The sequence below is a fragment of the Corvus moneduloides genome, chromosome 3, assembly GCF_009650955.1.
Source record: "Corvus moneduloides isolate bCorMon1 chromosome 3, bCorMon1.pri, whole genome shotgun sequence".
NCBI classification, from domain to species: domain Eukaryota; kingdom Metazoa; phylum Chordata; class Aves; order Passeriformes; family Corvidae; genus Corvus; species Corvus moneduloides.
In genome coordinates this window covers 1044574-1065064 of record NC_045478.1, presented here as the reverse complement: position 1 = coordinate 1065064, position 20491 = coordinate 1044574, and the positions used below count along the sequence as shown (strand labels likewise).

Below are 20491 nucleotides of genomic sequence, written 5' to 3'. Positions count from 1 at the left end.
AAGACCCCCAAACTCCCATAAACCCCCCCAATCCCCCCAAACCCCCCATAAACCCCATAAACTGCCCCATAAACCCCCCAAACCCCCATAACCCCCCCATAAACCCCACAAATGCCCCCAAACCCTCCCCCAGATCCCTTCAATCCCCCATAAAACCCCCCAAAAGCCCCCCAAACCCCCATGAACCCCCCCAGATCCCCCCCAATCCCCCATAAACCGCCCCAAAAACCCCATAAACCCCCCATAACCCCCCCATAACCCCCCAAATCCCCCCCAAATTCCCGATCTCTCTTTGCCCCACCAGGGACGAATCAGCGCCTTTATTTCCCTCGGGATGATCCCATTCCCGGTCGGGATCCAGGGCTTGGGATGAGCCCCGCGGCCCCTTTGGGGTTTGGGGTTTGGGGTTTGGGGCGGCTCAGGGGGTCAGGCAGCGCACGCCGGCGTCCTCGGCGTGGCCGCAGTTGGTGCGGCCCCATCCCGAGAATCCGCAGAGCTCCAGGGAATCCTCGGTGCCCGAGCAGGAGACGTCGTCCATCCAAATCTTCCCGGTGCCTGCAGAGGGTCGGGAAGATCCATGGATCCACCGGGAGCTCCCCGAGCGGATCCCGGGAACGGCCCCGATCCCGGCGCTCGGAGAGGTCGCTGGGGTGGGAAGAGGCCCGGGAATGGTGGATCCCGAGGGTGGGGATTTCTGGGATGTTCCTGAGGTTTTGCCGGGTATTCCTGGGATTTGGGGGGGCGCGGCTGGGAATGGGGCACGGGCAAAATGTGTGGGGAGAATGGGAATGTTCGGCTGGAGAAGAGAAGGATCCAGGGAATCCTCGGAGGCGCTTCCCGAGCCTAAAGGGGCACCGGGAGAGCTGGGATTTGGGATAAAGGGATGGGAAACAGGGAATGGCTTCCAGTGGGAAAGGGGAGCTTGGGGCGGGATCTTGGGAAGGAATTCGCGGCTGGGCTGGAATTCCCAGGGAATGCCCGGATCCCTGGCAGGGCCCAAGGAAAGGCTGGAGCAGCCTGGGATCATCGGGGGAGGTGCCGGCCTTGGAATGGGATGGGATTGAAGCTGCGTGGATCCCAGCCAAAGCATTCCGGGATTGTGGGATGCAGGAGGCTCCGAATCCATGGCCAGGGGTTTTTCTGGAAGTCGGGGATGGGAAAGGGAAGGGAGAGCCTTCCTGGAGTGCCGAGATTCCCAGGGAAGGGCCTGGAGGCCGGAATTCCTTCCCGCGGAGGAGTCGGGCTGGGGCTGGATCCAATGGCAGGCTGGGAGAGGCGGGAATGGAGGGATTTCCCTGGGAAAGGGGAGCTCGGGCTGGGATCTTGGGAAGGAATTCTCGGCTGCGCTGGAATTCCCAGGGAATCTCTGGCTGCCCCTGGATCCCTGGAATGTCCTAGGCCGGGCTGGACGGAGCACGGAGCAGTGGTGGGAAAACCCATCCCGAGGCCTCCCGAGGCGGGAATGAGGGACGGCAGCTCCGCGAGGCTCCGGCTGCACTCCCGGAGCGGCTTTTTCGGGATCTACCAGCCCCGAGAACCTCCAGCACCGACTCAAGGAATCCAAAGCAATTCCGGAATCTCCAGAGTCGGATGAGATCCATCGGCACCAAATCCAACCCCCACACCCCAAAACCCCACCCCATCCCCGTCATCCGAACTCTCCCGGAGCTCCGGCAGCGTCGGGAACGGCCCCATTCCCTGGGGAGCCGTCGCGGTGCCGCGTTCCCGGGACGGAGCCGCGTTCCCGGGTGCCCACCTTGGCCGAAGCGCGCCATGCGGAAGACGTCGGCGGCGCCGCGGAAGCCCAGCATGCGGCACGCCACGTCGCCGTCGCGGCCGTCCCAGCCGTCGTCGCACACGGAGCCCCAGCGGCGCTCGTGGAAGATCTCCAGGCGGCCCTCGTGCGGCCCCGAGCCGTTCACCAGGCGGACGGAGCCCTCCTGCGGAGCTGCCGCGGGAATGCCGGGGTCAGCCATGGTGGCATCCCAAGGGATGGTGCCATCTCCGAGGGATGTGGCATCTCCAAGGGATGTGGCATCTCCAGGGATGGTGCCATCCATGGTGCCATCCATGGTGCCATCCCAAGGAATGGTGACATCCATGGTGACATCCCAAGAGATGGTGCCATCTCCAGGGATGGTGACATCTCCAAGGGATGGTGACATCCATGGTGCCGGTTCCAGGGATGTGACATCTCCCAGGCTGGGAATGTCCAACCATGGGTGGGAATGTCCGGCAGAGGTTTGGGAATGTCCGGCAGAGGTTTGGGAATGTCCAGCAGTGGGTGGGAATGTCCGGCAGAGGTTGGGAATGTCCAGCAGATGTTGGGAATGTCCAGCAGGGTTGGGAATGTCCAGCAGAGGTTTGGGAATGTCCAGCAGGGTTGGGAATGTCCAGCAGGGGTTGGGAATGTCCAGCAGAAGTTTGGGAATGTCCAGCAGGGGTTGGGAATGTCCAGCAGAGGTTGGGAATGTCCGGCAGTGGGTGGGAATGTCCAGCAGAGGTTGGGAATGTCCGGTAGTGGGTGGGAATGTCCGGCAGATGTTGGGAATGTCCAGCAGAGGGTGGGAATGTCCAGCAGTGGGTGGGAATGTCCAGCAGAGGTTTGGGAATGTCCAGCAGATGTTGGGAATGTCCAGCAGGGTTGGGAATGTCCGGCAGGGGTTGGGAATGTCCAGCAGTGGGTGGGAATGTCCAGCAGAGGTTTGGGAATGTCCAGCAGATGTTGGGAATGTCCAGCAGGGGTTGGGAATGTCCAGCAGGGGTTGGGAATGTCCAGCAGAAGTTTGGGAATGTCCGGCAGGGGTTGGGAATGTCCGGCAGGGGTTGGGAATGTCCAGCAGAGGGTTTGGGAATGTCCAGCAGAGGTTGGGAATGTCCGGCAGGGGTTGGGAATGTCCGGCAGGGGTTGGGAATGTCCAGCAGAGGGTTTGGGAATGTCCACCAGATGTTGGGAATGTCCGGCAGGGGTTGGGAATGTCCAGCAGAGGTTTGGGAATGTCCAGCAGAGGTTTGGGAATGTCCGGCAGGGGTTGGGAATGTCCAGCAGAGGTTTGGGAATGTCCAGCAGAGGGTGGGAATGTCCAGCAGAGGTTTGGGAATGTCCAGCAGAGGTTTGGGAATGTCCGGCAGAGGGTGGGAATGTCCGGCAGAGGTTTGGGAATGTCCAGCAGAGGGTGGGAATGTCCGGCAGAGGGTGGGAATGTCCAGCAGAGGTTTGGGAATGTCCACCCTGCTCCCACCAGCCCGGGATGGGAGGACCCGGCTTTTCCCTCTCCCGCCATTCCCACCCCGTTCCCTGCTCCCGGAGCCGGCACCTGCGGGGTTAACGGAACATTTTGGGATCCGGCCGGAATTCCCAGAGCTGTTTTTCCCGGGTTTCAGGCTCCGGGTTTTCCCTGGCTCGTTCCCAGCGGGGCCTCGTCTCCCGCTGGCCTCCAGGACACGAAGTCCTTCCATGGCCCCGGATCCATCCCCCTCCTCCCGGGCCGGCCGGGGTCAGGCTCGGGACACGGCTCTGGAATGCCGGCGGGTCCGGAGGGATGAATCCCGGAGCCTCCTCCCCGCCCTTGTCCCTGCCCGCATCCCGGGGATTGTTTGGGATGCTGCGACCTCCGCCCCATCCCCGTTCCCGGGATCTCCTCCCGCCCATGGAACCGCTCCCGGCCCATCCCAGCTGTCGTTCCAGGCCTGGATGGAGCCGGACACTTTCCTGGAGCTCCAGAGAATTCCTGGAGCCGCTCCTGCCAAACCAACCCCGCGGGCTCCGGGACCGCCCAGCTCCAGGGATGAGGCCAGGGAAAACCGGGATCCCAAAGGGAGCGGCGCTTTTCCTTCACCCGCCCGGCTCCGCGCGTTCCGGGAGCCTTTCCCGCCTCCTCTCCCGGCTCCCGGGAATTCCGTGGCTTTGGGATCATTGTCCCTCCACCCCCTGGAGCATCCCAAGGGAAATCCCCGGGAAAGCAGCGGCTCAGCGGGACGCGGAGCCCCCGGAAGGCGCAATTCCCACACGGAGCCAATTCCCACATGGAGCCAATTCCCACATGGAGCCAATTCCCACACGGAGCCAATCCCCACATGGAGCCAATTCCCACATGGAGCCAATTCCCACATGGAGCCTCTGGCTCTGCCTCCAGAGCCGCCCCCGTTCCCTGGAGTGAGAACCCAGGAGCAGCTCGGCATTCCCAAAGTCCTCATTCCCGCTCCGGGATCCCGGTCTCATCATGGGAAGGGTTGGGCAGCCAGGGCACGGATCCAGCCGGGGCCGGGATGTTCCCAGAAATCAGGGCCAGGGCTCCGCAGAAATCCATGGAGCTCATCCCGGCCACGGCCCTTCCATGGCCTCTGCTTGGAGAGCTCGGAAAAGCCAAGAATTCCCAAAAAATCCCCTCCCAAACCAGTTCCAGCCCAGCCCGGGGCGGTTTTGGAGCCTGCAATTCCTGGGAATCCTCCAAAATCCAGGATCAGATGTCCCTGGGATTCCATGGGAAATGTCCACAAGCTGGGATATCCCTGGGATTCCAGGACAAATGTCCCCAGGCTGGGATATCCCTGGAATTCCAGGATAAATGTCCCCAAGCTGGGATATCCCTGGGATTCCTCGGGAATGTCCCCAAACTCGGATATCCCTGGAATTCCAGGACAAATGTCCCCAAGCTGGGATATCCCTGGGATTCCATGGGAATGTCCCCAGGCTGGGAGATCCCTGGGATTCCTTGGGAATGTCCCCAGGCTGGAATATCCCTGGAGTGGCTGGAAGGGTGTCCCAAGCCCGGAGGAAACCACCGGCATTCCCGACCTCTTCCCTCCGGCATTCCCGGTCCTTTCCCGATCCCACCATCCCTCCCACCTCCCTCCGGCTCCGGCTCCTCCTCGCCCGCGCAGGAAAAACCCCGGGATGGTTTTCCCAGCATCTTTGCATCAGGAATTCCCACCCCCCCCCCACCCCCCCCCTCCGGCTCCTAATTCCCAAAGAATTCCACAAAATCCGTGCTGGGATCGCCCTGGAGACCACCCGGAACTCACCTGTGCCACCAGCAGCGCCTCGGTCGCCCTTGTCCCCTTTGGGGCCGCGGTCGCCTGCGAGGAGAAAGAGCCGGAATTGTTGGAATTTCCCGTCCCTGCTCCAGAGGGACGGCACGGCAGGATGGGAAATCCCAAAAATCCTCCGGGAATGCGTCCCTGTGGCGGTGGGGAGAAGAAGGGGCTGGCGGTCCTGGAATTCCCCCATCCCGAAGAGCCCATTCCGGACTGCAGACCCCATAAAGCAACAAAAGCCTGGATTTGGGGGTGAAAATCCCAATTTAGGGGTGAAAATCCCATTTGGAGGCTGAAAATTCCAATTAGGGGATGAAAATCCCAAATTCAGGATGAAAATCCTAATTAACGGGTGAAAATCCCAAATTTGGCATGAAAATCCCAATTTTGGGGCTGAAAATCCCAAATTGGGCATGAAAATCCCATTTTGGGCGTGAAAATCCCATTTTGGGCGTGAAAATCCCAATTTTGGGGCTGAAAATCCCAATTTTGGGGCTGAAAATCCCATTTTGGGGCTGAAAATCCCATTTTGGGCGTGAAAATCCCATTTTGGGCGTGAAAATCCCAATTAGGGGATGAAAATCCCATTTTGGGACTGAAAGTCCCAATTTAGGTGATGAAAATCCCATTTCGGGGCTGCAAATCCCAATTTAGGGGTGAAAATCCCAAATCGGGGCTGAAAATCCCAATTAGGGGATGAAAATCCCATTTTGGGGTGTGAAAATCCCAATTTAGGGGTGAAAATCCCAAACTGGGTGTGAAGATCCCATTTTGGGGCTGAAAATCCCAGTTTAGTGGCGAAAATCCCAATTTAGGGGTGAAAAATCCCAATTTAGGGGCTGAAAAATCCCAATGTAGGGGTGAAAATCCCATTTTGGGGCTGAAAATCCCAAATCGGGGCTGAAGATCCCAAATTGGGCATGAAAATCCCATTTTGGGGCTAAAACCGCTTCGCTTTGGGGCCGGGGTGGGGATGTGGCTTCCCCCCAAATCCCCGAGGAAGCTCCGATCCCTCCTCCCGAGGAGCTTCGCTGCTCCCAGCCCCGGATCCATGGAAAAGGGCGATGCCGGGGGTCGGGAGCAGCTGCCGGAACGGCCGCGCCCGTTCGATGTCCCGGGAAGGATCCCACATCCCAAAAATGATCCCATATCCCGTAACGACCTCGCTAACGAGCTCCGTCATTCCTTGGCTCTCCTGGACGTTCCTCCTCCCTCATTCCCGGTTTTCCAGGCCCCGAGCGAGGGTGAACCCGGCCTGAGCCCAAGGGAAGGGGTCAGGGATGCTTCTCCTGCTCCTCCTCGGTCTCCAGGAACAACAAACAACGCCCGGAGCGGCTCCGGAATCCGGGAAAAAGGAAAACATCGGATCTCAAACGATCCCCAAGGAAAAAAAGAGCCGGGCAGGAAATTCCTGCCCTTTCCCTGGGAGGCTCCGCGAGAGCGGGATTGGTCCCGCGGGCGGGCGCAGCTGCGTGGGATGAGGGAAAGCGGCCTGGAGCTGATGGGATCCAGATGGAAACCCCCCCTCGGCAGCGGGAATGGGGCCAGGGATGCGGCTCCGGCACGGGATGGGGTCGGGACGCTGGAGCAGCCCCGGCTCCTCACATCCAGCCCGGCCGGCACAGGGAAAAGGGGATTGGGAAGGCAAAATTCCGGGTTTGATGGGTTCGTCCCCAAAATGGGGGAGGGAGAGGTGGGAATGATCCGGGAAGCGGCCTCGTCTTGGGGGGATCCCAAAGTCTGAGCAGCAGGGAAAGGGGGATCGGCCCCTCTGCTCCAGCTCTGGGATCCCGACTCCCGAAGGAGCCATTCCAGAGGAGGCCACGGAGCTGCTCCCGGGGCTGGGAGAGCTGGGAATGTTCACCTGGAGAAGGGAAGGATCCAGGGAATCCTCGGAGCCGCTTCCCGAGCCTAAAGGGGCTCCAGGAGAGCTGGGATTTGGGATAAAGGCTGGAGGGGCAGGAGGCAGGGAATGGCTTCCCAGTGGGAAAGGGGAGCTTGGGCTGGGATCTTGGGAAGGAATTCCCGGCTGGGCTGGAATTCTCAGAGAAGCTGTGGCTGCCCCTGGATCCCTGGCAGTGTCCAGGGAAAGCTTGGAGCAGCCTGGGATCATCGGGGGAGGTGGAAGAGAATTCCCATCCCTGAATCCCCAACTTTTCCCAGGTACCTCCCCGAGAGCAGCAATAATCCGGGAATCCCGGAATGCGTTGGGACCTTCAATCCCATCCCATTCCAACCCCACGATGATCCCAGGCTGCTCCAAACTTTCCTCGGACGCTTCCCGGGATCCAGAGGCAGCCCCAGCCTCTCCTTCTCCTTCTTTCCCCCTTTTCCCATCTCTCCTCTCTTCCCGGGAATTCTCTGGTGGGAATAACTTGGTGACTCCGGCTCCCCGAGGTGTTGGGGCTGGAGAACATCCCAAAAATGGGATCAGATTCCCTGTGAGCCCGGAGAGAGCCCCAGGGCTGGGACAGAGCCCGGGAATTTGGGAGAAGCCTCTCCTGGTCTTCCCCAGCAAGCTCCAAGGTGTTCCGGGCCATTTTCCCGTCTTTTTTTTTTTTGGGATTGCACACAGAATTTAGGGCCAGACACAGGGACAGAGACCCTCAGCCCTTCCCATGGATCTGCAGGGATTGACGGCTCCCCAAAATCCTCCAGGAACATTCCCAAAAACTCCTCCCCAGGGATGTTCAGAAGGAATTTTCTCTTTTCCCCCCAGTTTATCCCTAAATCACCGACCCCACCTTGAGTTTTTCCTGCCGTTTCCTCCTGAGTGTATTCCCTGCACAACCTTTTCCATGGAAAAGTGGGGGAGGACGGACCTGTCCTCACTTCCCAGAAGAATTTTTCCCATTTGGAATGGAGGGGGGGAAAAAAAAAAAAAATCCTCCACCGAGGTCATTTTGAGGGAAAATCCATCCAAAATGGGAAAACACCAGCAAGGGAAAAGACTCAGGAATCTGCTGTGGGAAAAGCTGTTCTGGGAGAGGTTTAAACCTGGAATTTTCCATGAGGAGCCTCCTCCACACCTAAAAACCCCATTCCAGGATTCCTGGGATGCAATTCCCAGGGAACCGAGGCCTCCTGTGCTCGGAGGTCCCCAGAGCAGGGTAAGACAAGTCCTGCAGAAACGTGGGATTTAAGGCAAAGCCTGGCTTTGGATCCGTGCCCGCCTCCGGGTCTGCTTCCCATAAATCCCAGAGAATCCCCTAAAGTGCCCAAATGCTGCCAGAGGGGTTGGATTTTCCTTGGAAAAGGGGTTGGATGAACCCCTGAGCCCAACGTTCCCGATCTCCGGGGGGAGGGAGGTGGGGATGGACACCGGAGCGCTGGCAGTGACCCCCATCCGTGTGGGACAGGAGGGATCCCCGGGATGCTGACGGGATCTGGGAATGGCTCCTCCTCCCGGCGGGAACCTCCCGCGGCTTTGAGGTGGTCACGGAATTGTTAAGGTTGGAAAAGCCCCCGGAGACCATCGAGTCCAATCCGGAGGGGTTGGAATCCATGGGGATGTGGCACCTGGGGGCCACGGAGCAGGGCTGGGAATGGTTGGCCTTGGAGAACTTTTCCAACCTCAACAATTCCATGATTCTTCGCAGAGCAAATCCGGCATCAGGCTGGGGAATCCCAACTCGAGCAGCCCGGGATTTTTGGGATCATTTGGGGTTTAAGGAGTTCTCAGCATGGGCCAGTGAGAAAATCCCTGTTCCCGCTGCTCTGGGGATGTATCCAGGGGTTTTCCAACCTCCTGGAGCAACCTGGGAGGGCAGGAATTAAAGGATCTTTAGGGTCCCTTCCCACCCGATGCCAAATCCAAGCCACTCCCGGTTTTCCCTTCCTGCCTCCCCAGCAGGAATTTTGAGGCTCAAAGGGCATTTTTTGGGACTGCCAATCCCGGTTTTGGTTGTGGCACGGAGTTTCCCATCCCAGGTGTCCAGGGACGGCCGTGTCCCGCTAAATCCTGGCGCGGCCGCTTCCTACTCCCACAGTTTTCCCGGGTGTGGGAAGTTGGGAAACCAGAGCAAGCCAGGAATGGCCCAGAAAACAAACAGGAGACGATTCCCGAATCCCTGCCGGAACCAAGAGTGGGAGCACAGCCCGGGAGGTCCTCACGGAGCCCATGGAATGGGAGGACATCCCAAATCCATCCGTTCCCTCCGAGCCCGGCCCTCTCCACTGCTGCTCCTCAATGGAACGGTCTTGGCGTAGGAATTTTTGGGATTCCCGTTCCTCCAGGAGCTCCGGGTGGTTCCCGAGCCAGAGGATCCCCCACTCTCCCCTCCATGACTCTGCCCCTCATCCCGGGCTCTCCGGAGCCCGTTTGCTCGCGGATCCCAGCCGGAAGCCGTGTCCGTACCTTTGAATCCGCGCATTCCCGTGGGGCCGCGAGGGCCGAGGTCTCCCTGATCGCCCTTCAATCCGCGTGGGCCGGGGGGGCCCCGCTCCCCGGGAAGCCCTGGAATGAGGACGAGGACACAAAATGAGCCGCTTTCAGCAGAATTCCACAATCCCGATGTGCCGGGAGTCCAGGAAAACCGGGAGACGCCGGAGAGTCCGGGCCATCCTTTTCCTGCACTTCTCTGGGATACGGGATGGATTTATCCGGGTGCTAAGGAAGCTCTGAGCATCCTAAAGCTCGGATGGAGGCAACTGGGAGCCGAAGCTGGAGAACAAGGAAGGAAAAGCGGGATCCGGGGAGGGGAAGAGATCCCAAGGAATCGAGATGTGCCCCCCGTGAGCCCAGGAGTCCGTGCTGTCCAGGGGGGTCGGATGTTTCTTGGAGAAGGAGCTGGATGAAACCCCCTGATGTGAGCATTCCCGAGCTCCGGGAGGTGGGAATTGGGGCAGTAGTCTGGGAATTCCTTCGCAGGGGACACAGCCAAGCCTTGGAGGTGACCTCCATCCACGTGGCACTTGGACCTGCACCTGGATCTGGATCTGGTCCTGGACCTTGACCTGGACCTGGATCTGGTCCTGGAACTGGTTCTAGAACTGGACCTGGATCTGGTCCTGGACCTGGTTCTGGAACTGGACCTTGACCTGGATCTGGTCCTGGATCTGGACCTTGACCTGGATCTGGTCCTGGATCTGGACCTGGTTGTAAACCTGATCCTGGTCCTCGAATTGGATCTGGTCCTGATCCTGGACCTGGATCCAGCTGTGGATCTGATCTTGGACCTGATCCTTGTCCTGGATCTGCTCCTGATCCTGGACCTTGACCTGGACCTGGATCCAGTCGTGGATCTGGTCTTGGACCTGATCCTGGTCCTGGAACTGGACCTGGGTCTGCATCTGGACTTGGATCTGGATCAGGAACTGGACCTGATCCTGGAACTGGACATTGACCTGCATCCAGATGTGGATCTGGACCTGGATCTGCATCTGGTCCTAGACCTCCACCTGAACCTGGACCCGGATCTGCTCCTGGTCCTGGAACTGGATTTTGACCTAGACCTGGATCTGGTCTTGGATCTGGATCTGATCATGGACATGATCCTGATCCTGGAACTGGACGTTGACCTGGACCTGGATCTGGGTCTGGGTCTGGACCCCAACCTGGACCTGGATCCAGTTGTGGATCTGGGGTGGAGGGCAGGACCCCTGTGCTGGAGACGGGATCTGGTGGGACCTCGGGATGATCCCCCTGGAATGATCCCACAGGGCCTCATCCCGAGCCTGAGCTGGGCTCGGATCCGAAGCTCCTCCAGCATCCAAGCCTGGCTCCATCCATGGGGAGAGAGCCCTGGATTCCCCTGGCACCGCTCCTCCCGCCCGTCCTGGGCTGGGCTTTACCAAACTCCCGATTTTCCTCTGGTTTAGGAGGAAAAAAGCCACCAGGAGCAATTCCAGCCCCAGCTCCGGTGGGGATTATCCTGAGCTCCAATCTTTCCTTGCCGTGTCCATCCCGAGGAGGGCTCAGGACCTGGATTTCTGTGGGGCAGGGGCAGGGGAGCGGATTTTCCGTGGGATTTTCCGGGGATACACCTGAACCCGACCTTCTCAGCTCTGAAGGGTCGCGCCCACATCCCGAAAAACTCCAGGAAAAGACCTAAAAACCGTGGCTCTTCCCACAGCTCCTCCTGAAGGTGAACCCTCCTGGGATTGTTTTGTTTTTCTGTCTGAACGAGGAAAAAAATGGGGGAAAAAAAGGAAAAGCGAGGAAAAGAGCCAAAGTAACTCCGAGGGCTGTCACACCCAAGAAAAACAGCCACGAATCCATCAGCGCCAGAAATTCCAGCTGGGAAGGATGAGGAGCTCGGGCAGCTGGAGGGGCTGTCCGAGGGAGATCGGATTTCCAGGCTGGCTCTGCCTCGCTTGGCTGGGCCTGGGAAGGAGCGATCCCAAAATCCGAGGGTTTGAGCCCAAAGCAATCCCAGCAGGGGCAGGGTGCCCCAGAGTCCTTGGAGCAGGGGATACCAGGGATGGATTTGGATCTGGATCTGGATCTGCTCCTGGACCTGGACCTGGATCTGGTCCTGGTCCTGGATCTGGACCTGCCTCTGCCATCCAGAGTCCGATGGGGTGGGTTTGGAGCAGGGGATAACAGGAATGGGTCTGGACCTGGACTTGGACCTGGATCTGAACCCGATCCTGGACGTGGATCTGGTCCTGATCCTGGACCTCAACTTGGACCTGGCTTTGGGTCTGGATCTGGACTTGGATCTGGACCTGGATCCAGTTCTGGATCTGGACCTGAATCTGCATCTGGTTCTGGACCTTGACCTGGACCTGGATCTGAATCCCGATCTGGTTCTGGGCCTGGTTCTGGATCCAGATCTGGAGCTGGAGCTTGAGCTGGATCTGGATCCAGACCTTGACCTTGACATAGACCTGGACTTTGACCTGGATCCAGATCTGGAGCTGGAGCTTGACCTGGACCCGGACCTAGTCCTGGTCTTGGACCTGGACCTTGACCTGGACTTGGATCTGGATTTAGATCTGGACCTGGAGTTTGACCTGGATATGGATCCAAACCTGGATCTGGTCTTGGACCTGGACCCACATCTGGGTCTGGACCTGGATCTGGACCTTGACCTGGACTTAGGTCTGGACCTGGCCTTGTGCTGGACCTGAACCTGGACCTTGATCTGGATATGAATCCAAACCTGGATCCGGCCCTCAGCTTGGCCCTGGAGCTCCATCACCTCCGGGATCCGAGCGGATCGGAGCTCCCGGCGGGATGGATCCCATCACACCTCCGGGGGCACAGAGTCATTCCCGGTGGGATCCTGCACCACCTCTGCCCTCGGAAGCAGAGCCAGCATTCCCAGGGATCCCTTAAAACCAGAAACAGCTGGAGCTGAGTCTTCCTCAGGGTGGGAATGTCCTCTGGTGGCTTCCAATGGAATTCCTCCCGAAACCAATGGAATTAAGAAGGGGGGGAAAAAACCTCGGCGTTACTGACATTGGAAGAAACATCCTGGAAAAGCCTCGGAGTTCCCGGGATCTGCTGGGGGGATCCAGCAGCAATTCCAGCTCTGGTGCCTTGGGAGGATCAGTTTGGGAGTGGGGTGCCCAACTCCTGCTCCAGCCTGCCTGGGAGACGCTGGAATCCGGGAATATCAGCCCGGATCCTCCTGGAGCCGGGTGGGCGATGACATTTTTCTCTCCAGGACCGATGTTCCAGGATCCGGGAGAGCAGATCCATCCCCACCTCCCTCGGGACATCCCACGGGACAGGTCGGGAAGTCAGCGGGAGTTGTCCCGTTGGCTTTGGATCCGCCGGGTTATTTCGGGATGGGATTTTGGGGGATTTTCCGGACACCGGGAATGTTTTCCTTACCTCGGAGCCCGGGAAGGCCGGGAAGTCCGGGCTCTCCCTCCACCCCTTCCGTGCCTCGGTCTCCTTTGGGTCCCGGTGGCCCTGGAACACAACAGGAGGGCGGGAATCCCATCCCGGATTCAGGAATGCGCAGCGGGAGATCCAGGGATCTCCAAGAAGCACAGGAGCAACGCAGGGACAAAGGAGCTGCCGGAGCGGTTTTCCGTGGTTTTGAATTTTTGGGGTTTTCGGATATTAAATTCCAAACTGGGCTCCACCGACCTGCTCCGAGTGCCAGGAGAATTCACCTGGAAGCTGACTCCGGGAATTCTCCTTTTGGCCAGAAGTTGGGATGTTCCCAGTGGAATAAGTGCAAGAAATCAGGGGGAAAAAATTGCCTTTTGGGAATGTTCACAGAATCATGGAATTTCGGGGGTTGGGAAGGATTTTAAGGATTGTCCATTAGGGACAGTTTCCTTGTGTCCAGCTGGGCTGATCCTTTGGGAATTCTGGAGATGATCCTTTAGGAGAGAATTGACAGCAGGATTCTGGTCGAATCCCAGGAAAGAGCAGAAAATCCCAGTCCGAGGTTTCCTCCCTCATCCTGCAAAGGGTGAAATCCCCAAAGCTGGAAATAATCGGGAGCCGAAACAATGGGAAGAAGGAATTTGAAGAGAAAAATAATGGGAAACAAAAAGACTCCTGGGATGAGAGAAACCAGGGTGGGGAGAGGCCGGGAAGTCATTCCCACCCATCCCGGGGGAGGATTGGGAAGTGTTTTCCTAGAAATCCTACAAGGCAGGAATTCGGGAAGCTGAGATCCAGCCAGGGCTGTGGGCGATGGAAAAGGGTCAGGAGTAGCCAGGATGGGCACAGCGCTAATGGATCAGGATCAGGGATCTGGGAATGCTCTGTAGGAATCAGCGGGATCCAGAGTGGGATCCAGAACGGGATCTGGAGCGGGATCCGGAACGGGATCCTGACGTGAGGCCAGGAAACGTCCCGGGATGGAGACGGACAGGGACAGGAGAGGGCGATGGGAACGATGGAATCACTGGCCCTGGCTGCCTCTTCCCAGGGAATGAACAGCTCCGGGGGCTGAGGGGATGTAGGGATGGACCCCAAATCCTGGGAATGGACCCCAAATCCTGGGAAGGGACCCCAGACCCTGGGAAGGGACCCCAGACCCTGTGGAAAGACTTTGGACCCTGGGGATGGATTCCAGAGCCTGGGAATAGATCCCAGACCCTACTCCAGACCCTGGGATGGATCCTAGAGCGTGGAGATGGACCCCAGACCTTGGGAATGTACTCCAGATCCTGGGGATGGACTCAAATCCCAGGAATGGACCTCAGACCCTCGGGATGGATCCTAGATCACGGAGATGAACGCCAGATCCTAAGGATGGATTCCAGACCCTGGGAATGGATCCTAGATTCTGGGGATGGATCCTAGATCCCAGGGATGAGCTGCAGACCCAGGGAATGGATTCCAGACCCTGGGGATGGATCCTGGATCCTGGGGATGAACTCCAGGCCCTGGGAATGGGCCCCAGACCCCAGGGATGGATCCCAGATCCCACGGAATGGACTCCAGACCCTGTGGATTGACTCCAGACTCAGGGAATGGGCCCCAGACCCCAGGGATGGATCCCAGATCCCAAGGAATGGACTCCAGACCCTGTGGATTGACTCCAGACTCAGGGAATGGACTCCAGACCCCAGGGATGGATCCCAGATCCCAGGGAATGAGCTCCAGATGCTGGGAATGGACACTTCCAGGGATGGGGCAGCCGCGGTTTTTCCAGGATCCTGCCAGGGATGGTCCCATCCTCCCATCCCCGGGAGCAGCTGTTGGGATGGGACATGGGGAGCGGCTGGGCTGAAGGAAAACTGGGAAGGGCGGCTGGGAGAGGCTCCCGACCATTCCCAGCTGTTCCCACCCCGCAGCTCCTGAGGTTCGCACCCCGGAAATCCCATTCCTGCTGCATCCCAGCTTCCCACCCTCCAATCCCAGGATTTTCTGATGGATGGGACTGTCCTGTCACCCTTGGGACCTGCTGGGATCCCACCCAGGGATTGCACCAGCAGATCCAGGTGGGCAGTGGATCCCGGGAATTCTCCCACCCGGTGACTCCCAAGACCCCAAAATTCCTCTGTGTTGTCCTTCCCGAGCCCCGGGAGGTGCTTGGAGCAATCCTTGGATGCTGGAGAGGAGCCCGGCGAGCTTCCCAAGCCACCATCACCCAAATCCAGGATCCAGGATCCAGAGGCCGGGAGAGCTGAGGATCTGGGAGAAGGAAAAGGGCCCCCGAGGCAGGCAGGGAATGGCTCAGCCAAATCCGTCCGGGAACACGGCGGACTCACCCAAGGACAGCTGGAGCTGGGATGGAGCCAGCTGGGCACAAGGCCTCCAAAATTATCCATGGGATGGGAACAGAGGGAAGCTTGGGATGCCAGGAATGTGTCAGGGCTGCTAAATCCGGTGCTGGCCCTTGCCAAGGGATTTGTTTTGGGATAAAGCGGTTCCAGGGCTGTTGGGCTCCGTGATGGATCCCATCCTTGGTGGCTTCATCCCAGAGCAGGTGACATCATTCCCATGGATGGGGAGGGAAAAGAGGGATCCGAGGAGGGGGGAAATACGGAAACATCGCAGTAGTTGGGGTTAGGGTGATCCCAGCATCCCAAAACCAGGGATCAGGAGCCAACATCCCCAAGGGATGAGGGAAAGGACCCCCCGGAGCTGTTGGTGTTCCAGGGGGATGGATCTCCTGGAGCTGCTGGGGATCGGCCACAGCAGCTGGGAAAAGGGAACAAGTGCCTCGGCACCAGCCCGGCCTTTCCAGCTGGAATTCCAGAGCCTGGGAATAGATCCCAGACCCTACTCCAGACCCTGGGATGGATCCTAGAGCGTGGAATTCCAGCTGGAAGCACCAGGAACGAGCAACAGCCACGGGGCCTGCGCAGGTGCAACCAGCGGGAAACGGGACAGGAGCTGCTCCCACGCTCCTGCTCCCCCCGGAGCTTCCACTGGGACCTCCTGGGTTTGTCCATGGGGCGTGTCCTTCCCTGGCACAGCATTCCCAGAGAAGCTGCAGCTGCCCCTGGATCCCTGGGAGTGTCCAAGGATGGGGCTTGGAGCAGCCTGGGCCAGTGGAAGATGTTGGAGTTGGAATAGGATGGGATTGAAGGTCCCCACCCCAACCATTCCGGGATTTGGGAAGGGCTGGGGGTGCAAAAGGAGGAGAAGATGGGATGGGAGAAGCTGTTTTTTCCTGCCATCTTTGAGGGAACCTTGGGAGCTTTGTTCCTAACCATGGATGGGGAATATTTGGAGAGTCCAAGGGGCTGGAGACACCTGAGCAGGGATGGATGGGGGCCCTTCTGGGCCCTTCCCGACAGGAGAGACCCTGAGGGGCTGGAGCGTGTCCAGGGAAGGGAACGGAGCTGGGAAGGGGCTGGAGCAGCAGGAGCGGCTGAGGGAGCTGGGAAAGGGGCTCAGCCTGGAGCAAAGGAGGCTCCGGGGGGACCTTTTCCCTCCCCAAAGCTCCATGAGAAGTTGAAGCCAGGTGGGAGTTGGGATCTGCTCCCGGGAAAAAAGAAATGGGATGAGGAAACGGCCTCGGGCTGTGCCAGGGAAGGTTTAGTCGGATATTGGGAACAATTCCTTCGTGGAAAGAGTTGTGAAGGATTGGAACAGACCCAGGGAGGTTTGGTGCCCCCAATCCTGGAGGGATCCCAATCCACGTGGATTTGGGGGGACATGGATCAGTGGTGGCCAACGCTTGGACTCCAGGACCTCGGAGAGCATTTCCAACCTCAACAACTCCCCGATTCTCCAACCCCCGGTGCATTGACCCGCATCCCACAGGACCACGGGGACCATTCCCAATCCCACCCCTCTCCCGGGGGGCTCCGCTCACCGCGGATCACGGAGATGTTCCGCAGCGCCACGGAATGCTCCCAGTCCTTCATGCGCAGCTCCTCGGTGACGTTGTTGAGCACGTCCAGCTCCAGCCTCAGCTGCCGCTCCATGGCCGCGTGCTCCGTCCGCATCCGCCGCGCGTCCGCGCTGGCGTTCCCCAGGAGCCCCTGCAGGTCCCGGAGCCGGGAATGGTGCACGCGGACGTCGTAGGAGAAGCTGCGGTTCATGGAATCCACGGCCCCGGCCAGGACCGTCACCTGCTCGCCCAGGGCTTCCAGCCGCCCGCCCAGGTGGCCCAGGAGGCGCTCGTGGTGCTCCAGGAGCAGCCGGCTGCTGTTGCCGTCCACGGAGAGCCGCGACAGCTCCAGCTGGGCCGCGTCGCTCTGCTGGCTCAGGGAATCCCAGAGCCGGGACACGGATCGGTCCGTCTGGCTCGCCTGGCTCTGGAGGCTCCACAGGAGCCCCTCCAGCCTCTGGAGCGATCCCGTCAGCAGGAACAGCGAGTCCGAGTGGTTCTGCAGGAGGTCCTGGAGCCGCCAGATGTGCTCCAGGAGGTCGCCCTTGGGAAGGGGGTGCGGCAGCTGCAGCTGCAGGTCCCGGAAGGTCTCGTTGAGCCGGTGGACGTTTCCCAGCAGCGCCTTCAGGTCCTCGGGGGACGGCTGTGGCCGGGACACTGGGATGGAGGGAGAGCAGCAGGAGGTCAGGAAGAACCCTTGGAGGTGGGATCCTCCCAAGGTCGTTCCCAGTTCCTCGGCGCCTGGAGGTGGAATTCCCACCCCAAAAAGGTTCCCCACCATCAGCCCCTCCTGGAATCCAAGGTGAGGAGGAGGAAGTGCTGGAGAATCCTGGAATGGCTTGGGCTGGAAGGAACCGTAAAGCTCATCCCATTCCACCTGGATAGGGACACTTTCCCGTGATCCCAGCGTGCTCCAAGCCCCATCCAGCCTGGCCTTGGCCACTCCCAGGGATCCAGGGGCAGCCACAGCTTCTCTGGGAATTCCAGCCCAGCCGGGAATTCCTTCCCAAGATCCCACCCCAAGCTCCCCTTTCCCACTGGGAAGCCATTCCCTGCCTCCTGCCCCTCCAGCCTTTATCCCAAATCCCTCTCCAGCTCTCCTGGAGCTCCTTTAGGCTCGGGAAGGGGCTCCAAGCTCTCCCTGGAGCTCAGGGTTTTCCTTGGAGCTGAATCCCATGGGATTTTCCTGCTGGAAAACAGAACCTCAGCCTGGAGCCATCCCAGCGGCTCCCGAGGATCCCGGAATGCTTTGGGTGGGAAGGGACCTCAAATCCCATCCCATTCCAACCCCGACCCGTCCCCCTATCCCAGGCGGCTCCAATCCCATCCAGCCTTTCCTTGGACACTTCCATGGACACTGCACCGACGGAGATGTCCCTGGAAGGTGTCACCTGCCTCGGGAGGGACAGCCACGGCCCTGGGATTTTCCAGGTGGTTCCCGATGTTCCAGAGCTCTGCCAGAGCCCAGCTGCCGGGATCATCCGCTTTTCCTTGCTCCAAACAGACCCAATCCCGGCTTCTTCCCACCCGGAGCTTTGGATTCAATTGTTTACAGTCCGGTTTCCCTTCTGGATGCGGCTCCTGGATCCGAGCTCGGCCCTGGCTCCCAGATTTCCTCGGCGCTGGGTGTGGTTTGCTGGCGGCTTCCAAGAACCACATCCCGCAAATCCGGGGCTGCCAGGGCTCTTCCCGAGGGACAAACCCAACCCAGCTCCGGAGTATCCCTATCCAAGGGCTGCCAGGGCTCTTCCCGAGGGATGAAACCCAGCCCAGGTCCGGAGCATCCACATCCCCATCCCAGGGCTTCCAGGGCCCTTCCCAAGGGAGGAAACCCACCCTGGGTCAGGATCACCCCCATCCAAGGGCTGCCAGGGCTCTTCCCGAGGGACAAACCCAACCCAGCTCCGGAGTATCCCTATCCCAGGGCTGCCAGGGCTCTTCCTGAGGGAATAAACCCACCCTGGCTCTGGAGCATCCACATCCCCATCCCAGGGCTCAGGATCATCCCTATCCCAGGGCTTCCAGGGCTCTTCCTGAGGGAATAAACCCAGCCTGGCTCTGGAGCATCCACATCCCCATCCAAAGGCTGCCAGGGCTCTTCCCAAGGGACGAAACCCACCCTGGCTCCGGAGCATCCGCATCCCTATCCGAGGGCTTCCAGGGCTCTTCCTGAGGGATGAAACCCACCCTGGTTCAGGATCATCCCTATCCAAGGGCTGCCAGGGCTCTTCCTGAGGGAATAAACCCACCCTGGCTCTGGAGCATCCACATCCCCATCCCAGGGCTCAGGATCATCCCCATCCCAAGGGCTGCCAGGGCTCTTCCCAAGGGATGAAACCCATCCTGGTTCAGGATCATCCCCATCCCAGGGCTCCCAGGGCTTCCAGGGCTCTTCCCAAGGGAGGAAACCCACCCCAGAGTTGGGCTTGGGTGTCTCCCTCGGGAAGGGTCCTGGAATTCCCTGCGATGGGGATGGGGATGCTCCGGAGCCGGGGTGGGTTTCCTCCCTTGGGAAGAGCTTCGACAGCCCTTGGATAGGGATACTCTGGATGTGGGTTGGGTGTCTCCCTCAGGAAAGGCCCTGGAATTTCCTGGGATGGGGATGTGGGTGCTCCGGAGCATCCCTACCCAAGGATTGTCAAAGCTCTTCCCAACGGAGACACCCAGCCCAGCTCTGGAGCATCCACGTCCCCATCCCGGGAATGCCAGGGCTCTTCCCAAGGGAAACACCCAAATCAGAGTATCCCTATCCAAGGGCTTCCAGGGCTCTTCCCAATGGATGAAACCCACCCTGACTCTGGAGCATCCGCATCCCGAATCCTGCATCCCGCATTCCGGGGCCACCAGGAATCCCAAGGGAACAAACCAACCCCGGCTCCGGATCATCCCCATCCCACATCCTGAGGCTCTTCCTGAGGGAGAAATCCCACCCCAGCTCCAGAGCATGACACCCCCACCTCTGTATCCCAGCTGGCAGAGAATTCCAGACTCCAAACCCTTCCCGGCCCCGCACCAAATCCCAGAATTTCAAGGCAGGGTTCAGAGAGGAAACCTGGGAATTTGGGGGGAACCTCCTGCCTTCAGTGGCCCCAGGTGCCCAGTAAATCCCAATCCCAAATCCCAGCACCCCACTGCATCCCAAAAATGCTGATCCGGGCAGCGGAATATCAGACAAGGGAATATTCCTCAGCCTCAGACTGGGAAGCTCCAAGCCAAGCCCACAAAAACAACGGGAATTGGGGTTTTTTCCTGAAATAAAATCAACTCTTCCCATTTTCCTTTGGGCTTGGGCTGGAGCGGAACCGCCACAATTCCATGGAGGAGAAATGGAGCAACCTGGGATGGGAGAATTCCCTGCCCATGGAATGGGATGGGATGGAATGTCCCTTCCCAGTCCAATGATTCCAGGATTCTGGGATGAAGGACGCTCAGAATCCGTTCAGAGGGATTTTTAGGGAAGTAAAAGGGAGGAAAAGGGAACAGAGACCCTTCCTGGAGTCCCGAGATCCCAAGTGAACCCCAGGGCTTTCCTTAAATCCCTTGGAGCCGCATCCCATGGGATTTGTGTGCCGAGAACCAGAACCGCAGCCTGGAGCCATCCCAGCAGCTCCATGGAATCCCAGACTCATGGAATGGTTTGGGTGGGAAGGGACCTTCCATCCCATCCCATTCCAATCCCGGCACCTCCCCCTATCCCAGGCTGCTCCAGGCCCTGTCCCACCTGGAATCAGGTTCTTCCAGGCATCTTTACA

General features: G+C 59.3%; 1 protein-coding gene across 4 annotated transcripts in view; it reads right to left on the bottom strand.

The window, feature by feature from the left end:
* Nucleotides 1-300: 300 nt before the first annotated feature.
* SCARA5 (scavenger receptor class A member 5) overlaps nucleotides 301-20491 on the bottom strand; it is a 35492-nt gene continuing 15301 nt past the window's right edge. For all 4 annotated transcript variants that reach the window (XM_032103285.1, XM_032103286.1, XM_032103287.1 and 1 more), the window contains 6 exons: nucleotides 16722-17396; nucleotides 12821-12901; nucleotides 9395-9493; nucleotides 5026-5079; nucleotides 1757-1948; nucleotides 301-555 (listed from right to left, as the gene is read on the bottom strand). In XM_032103285.1, the coding sequence (XP_031959176.1) occupies nucleotides 419-555; nucleotides 1757-1948; nucleotides 5026-5079; nucleotides 9395-9493; nucleotides 12821-12901; nucleotides 16722-17396 (1238 nt within the window). In that variant the 3' untranslated portion in view covers nucleotides 301-418. The remainder of the gene's footprint in view (nucleotides 556-1756; nucleotides 1949-5025; nucleotides 5080-9394; nucleotides 9494-12820; nucleotides 12902-16721; nucleotides 17397-20491) is intronic.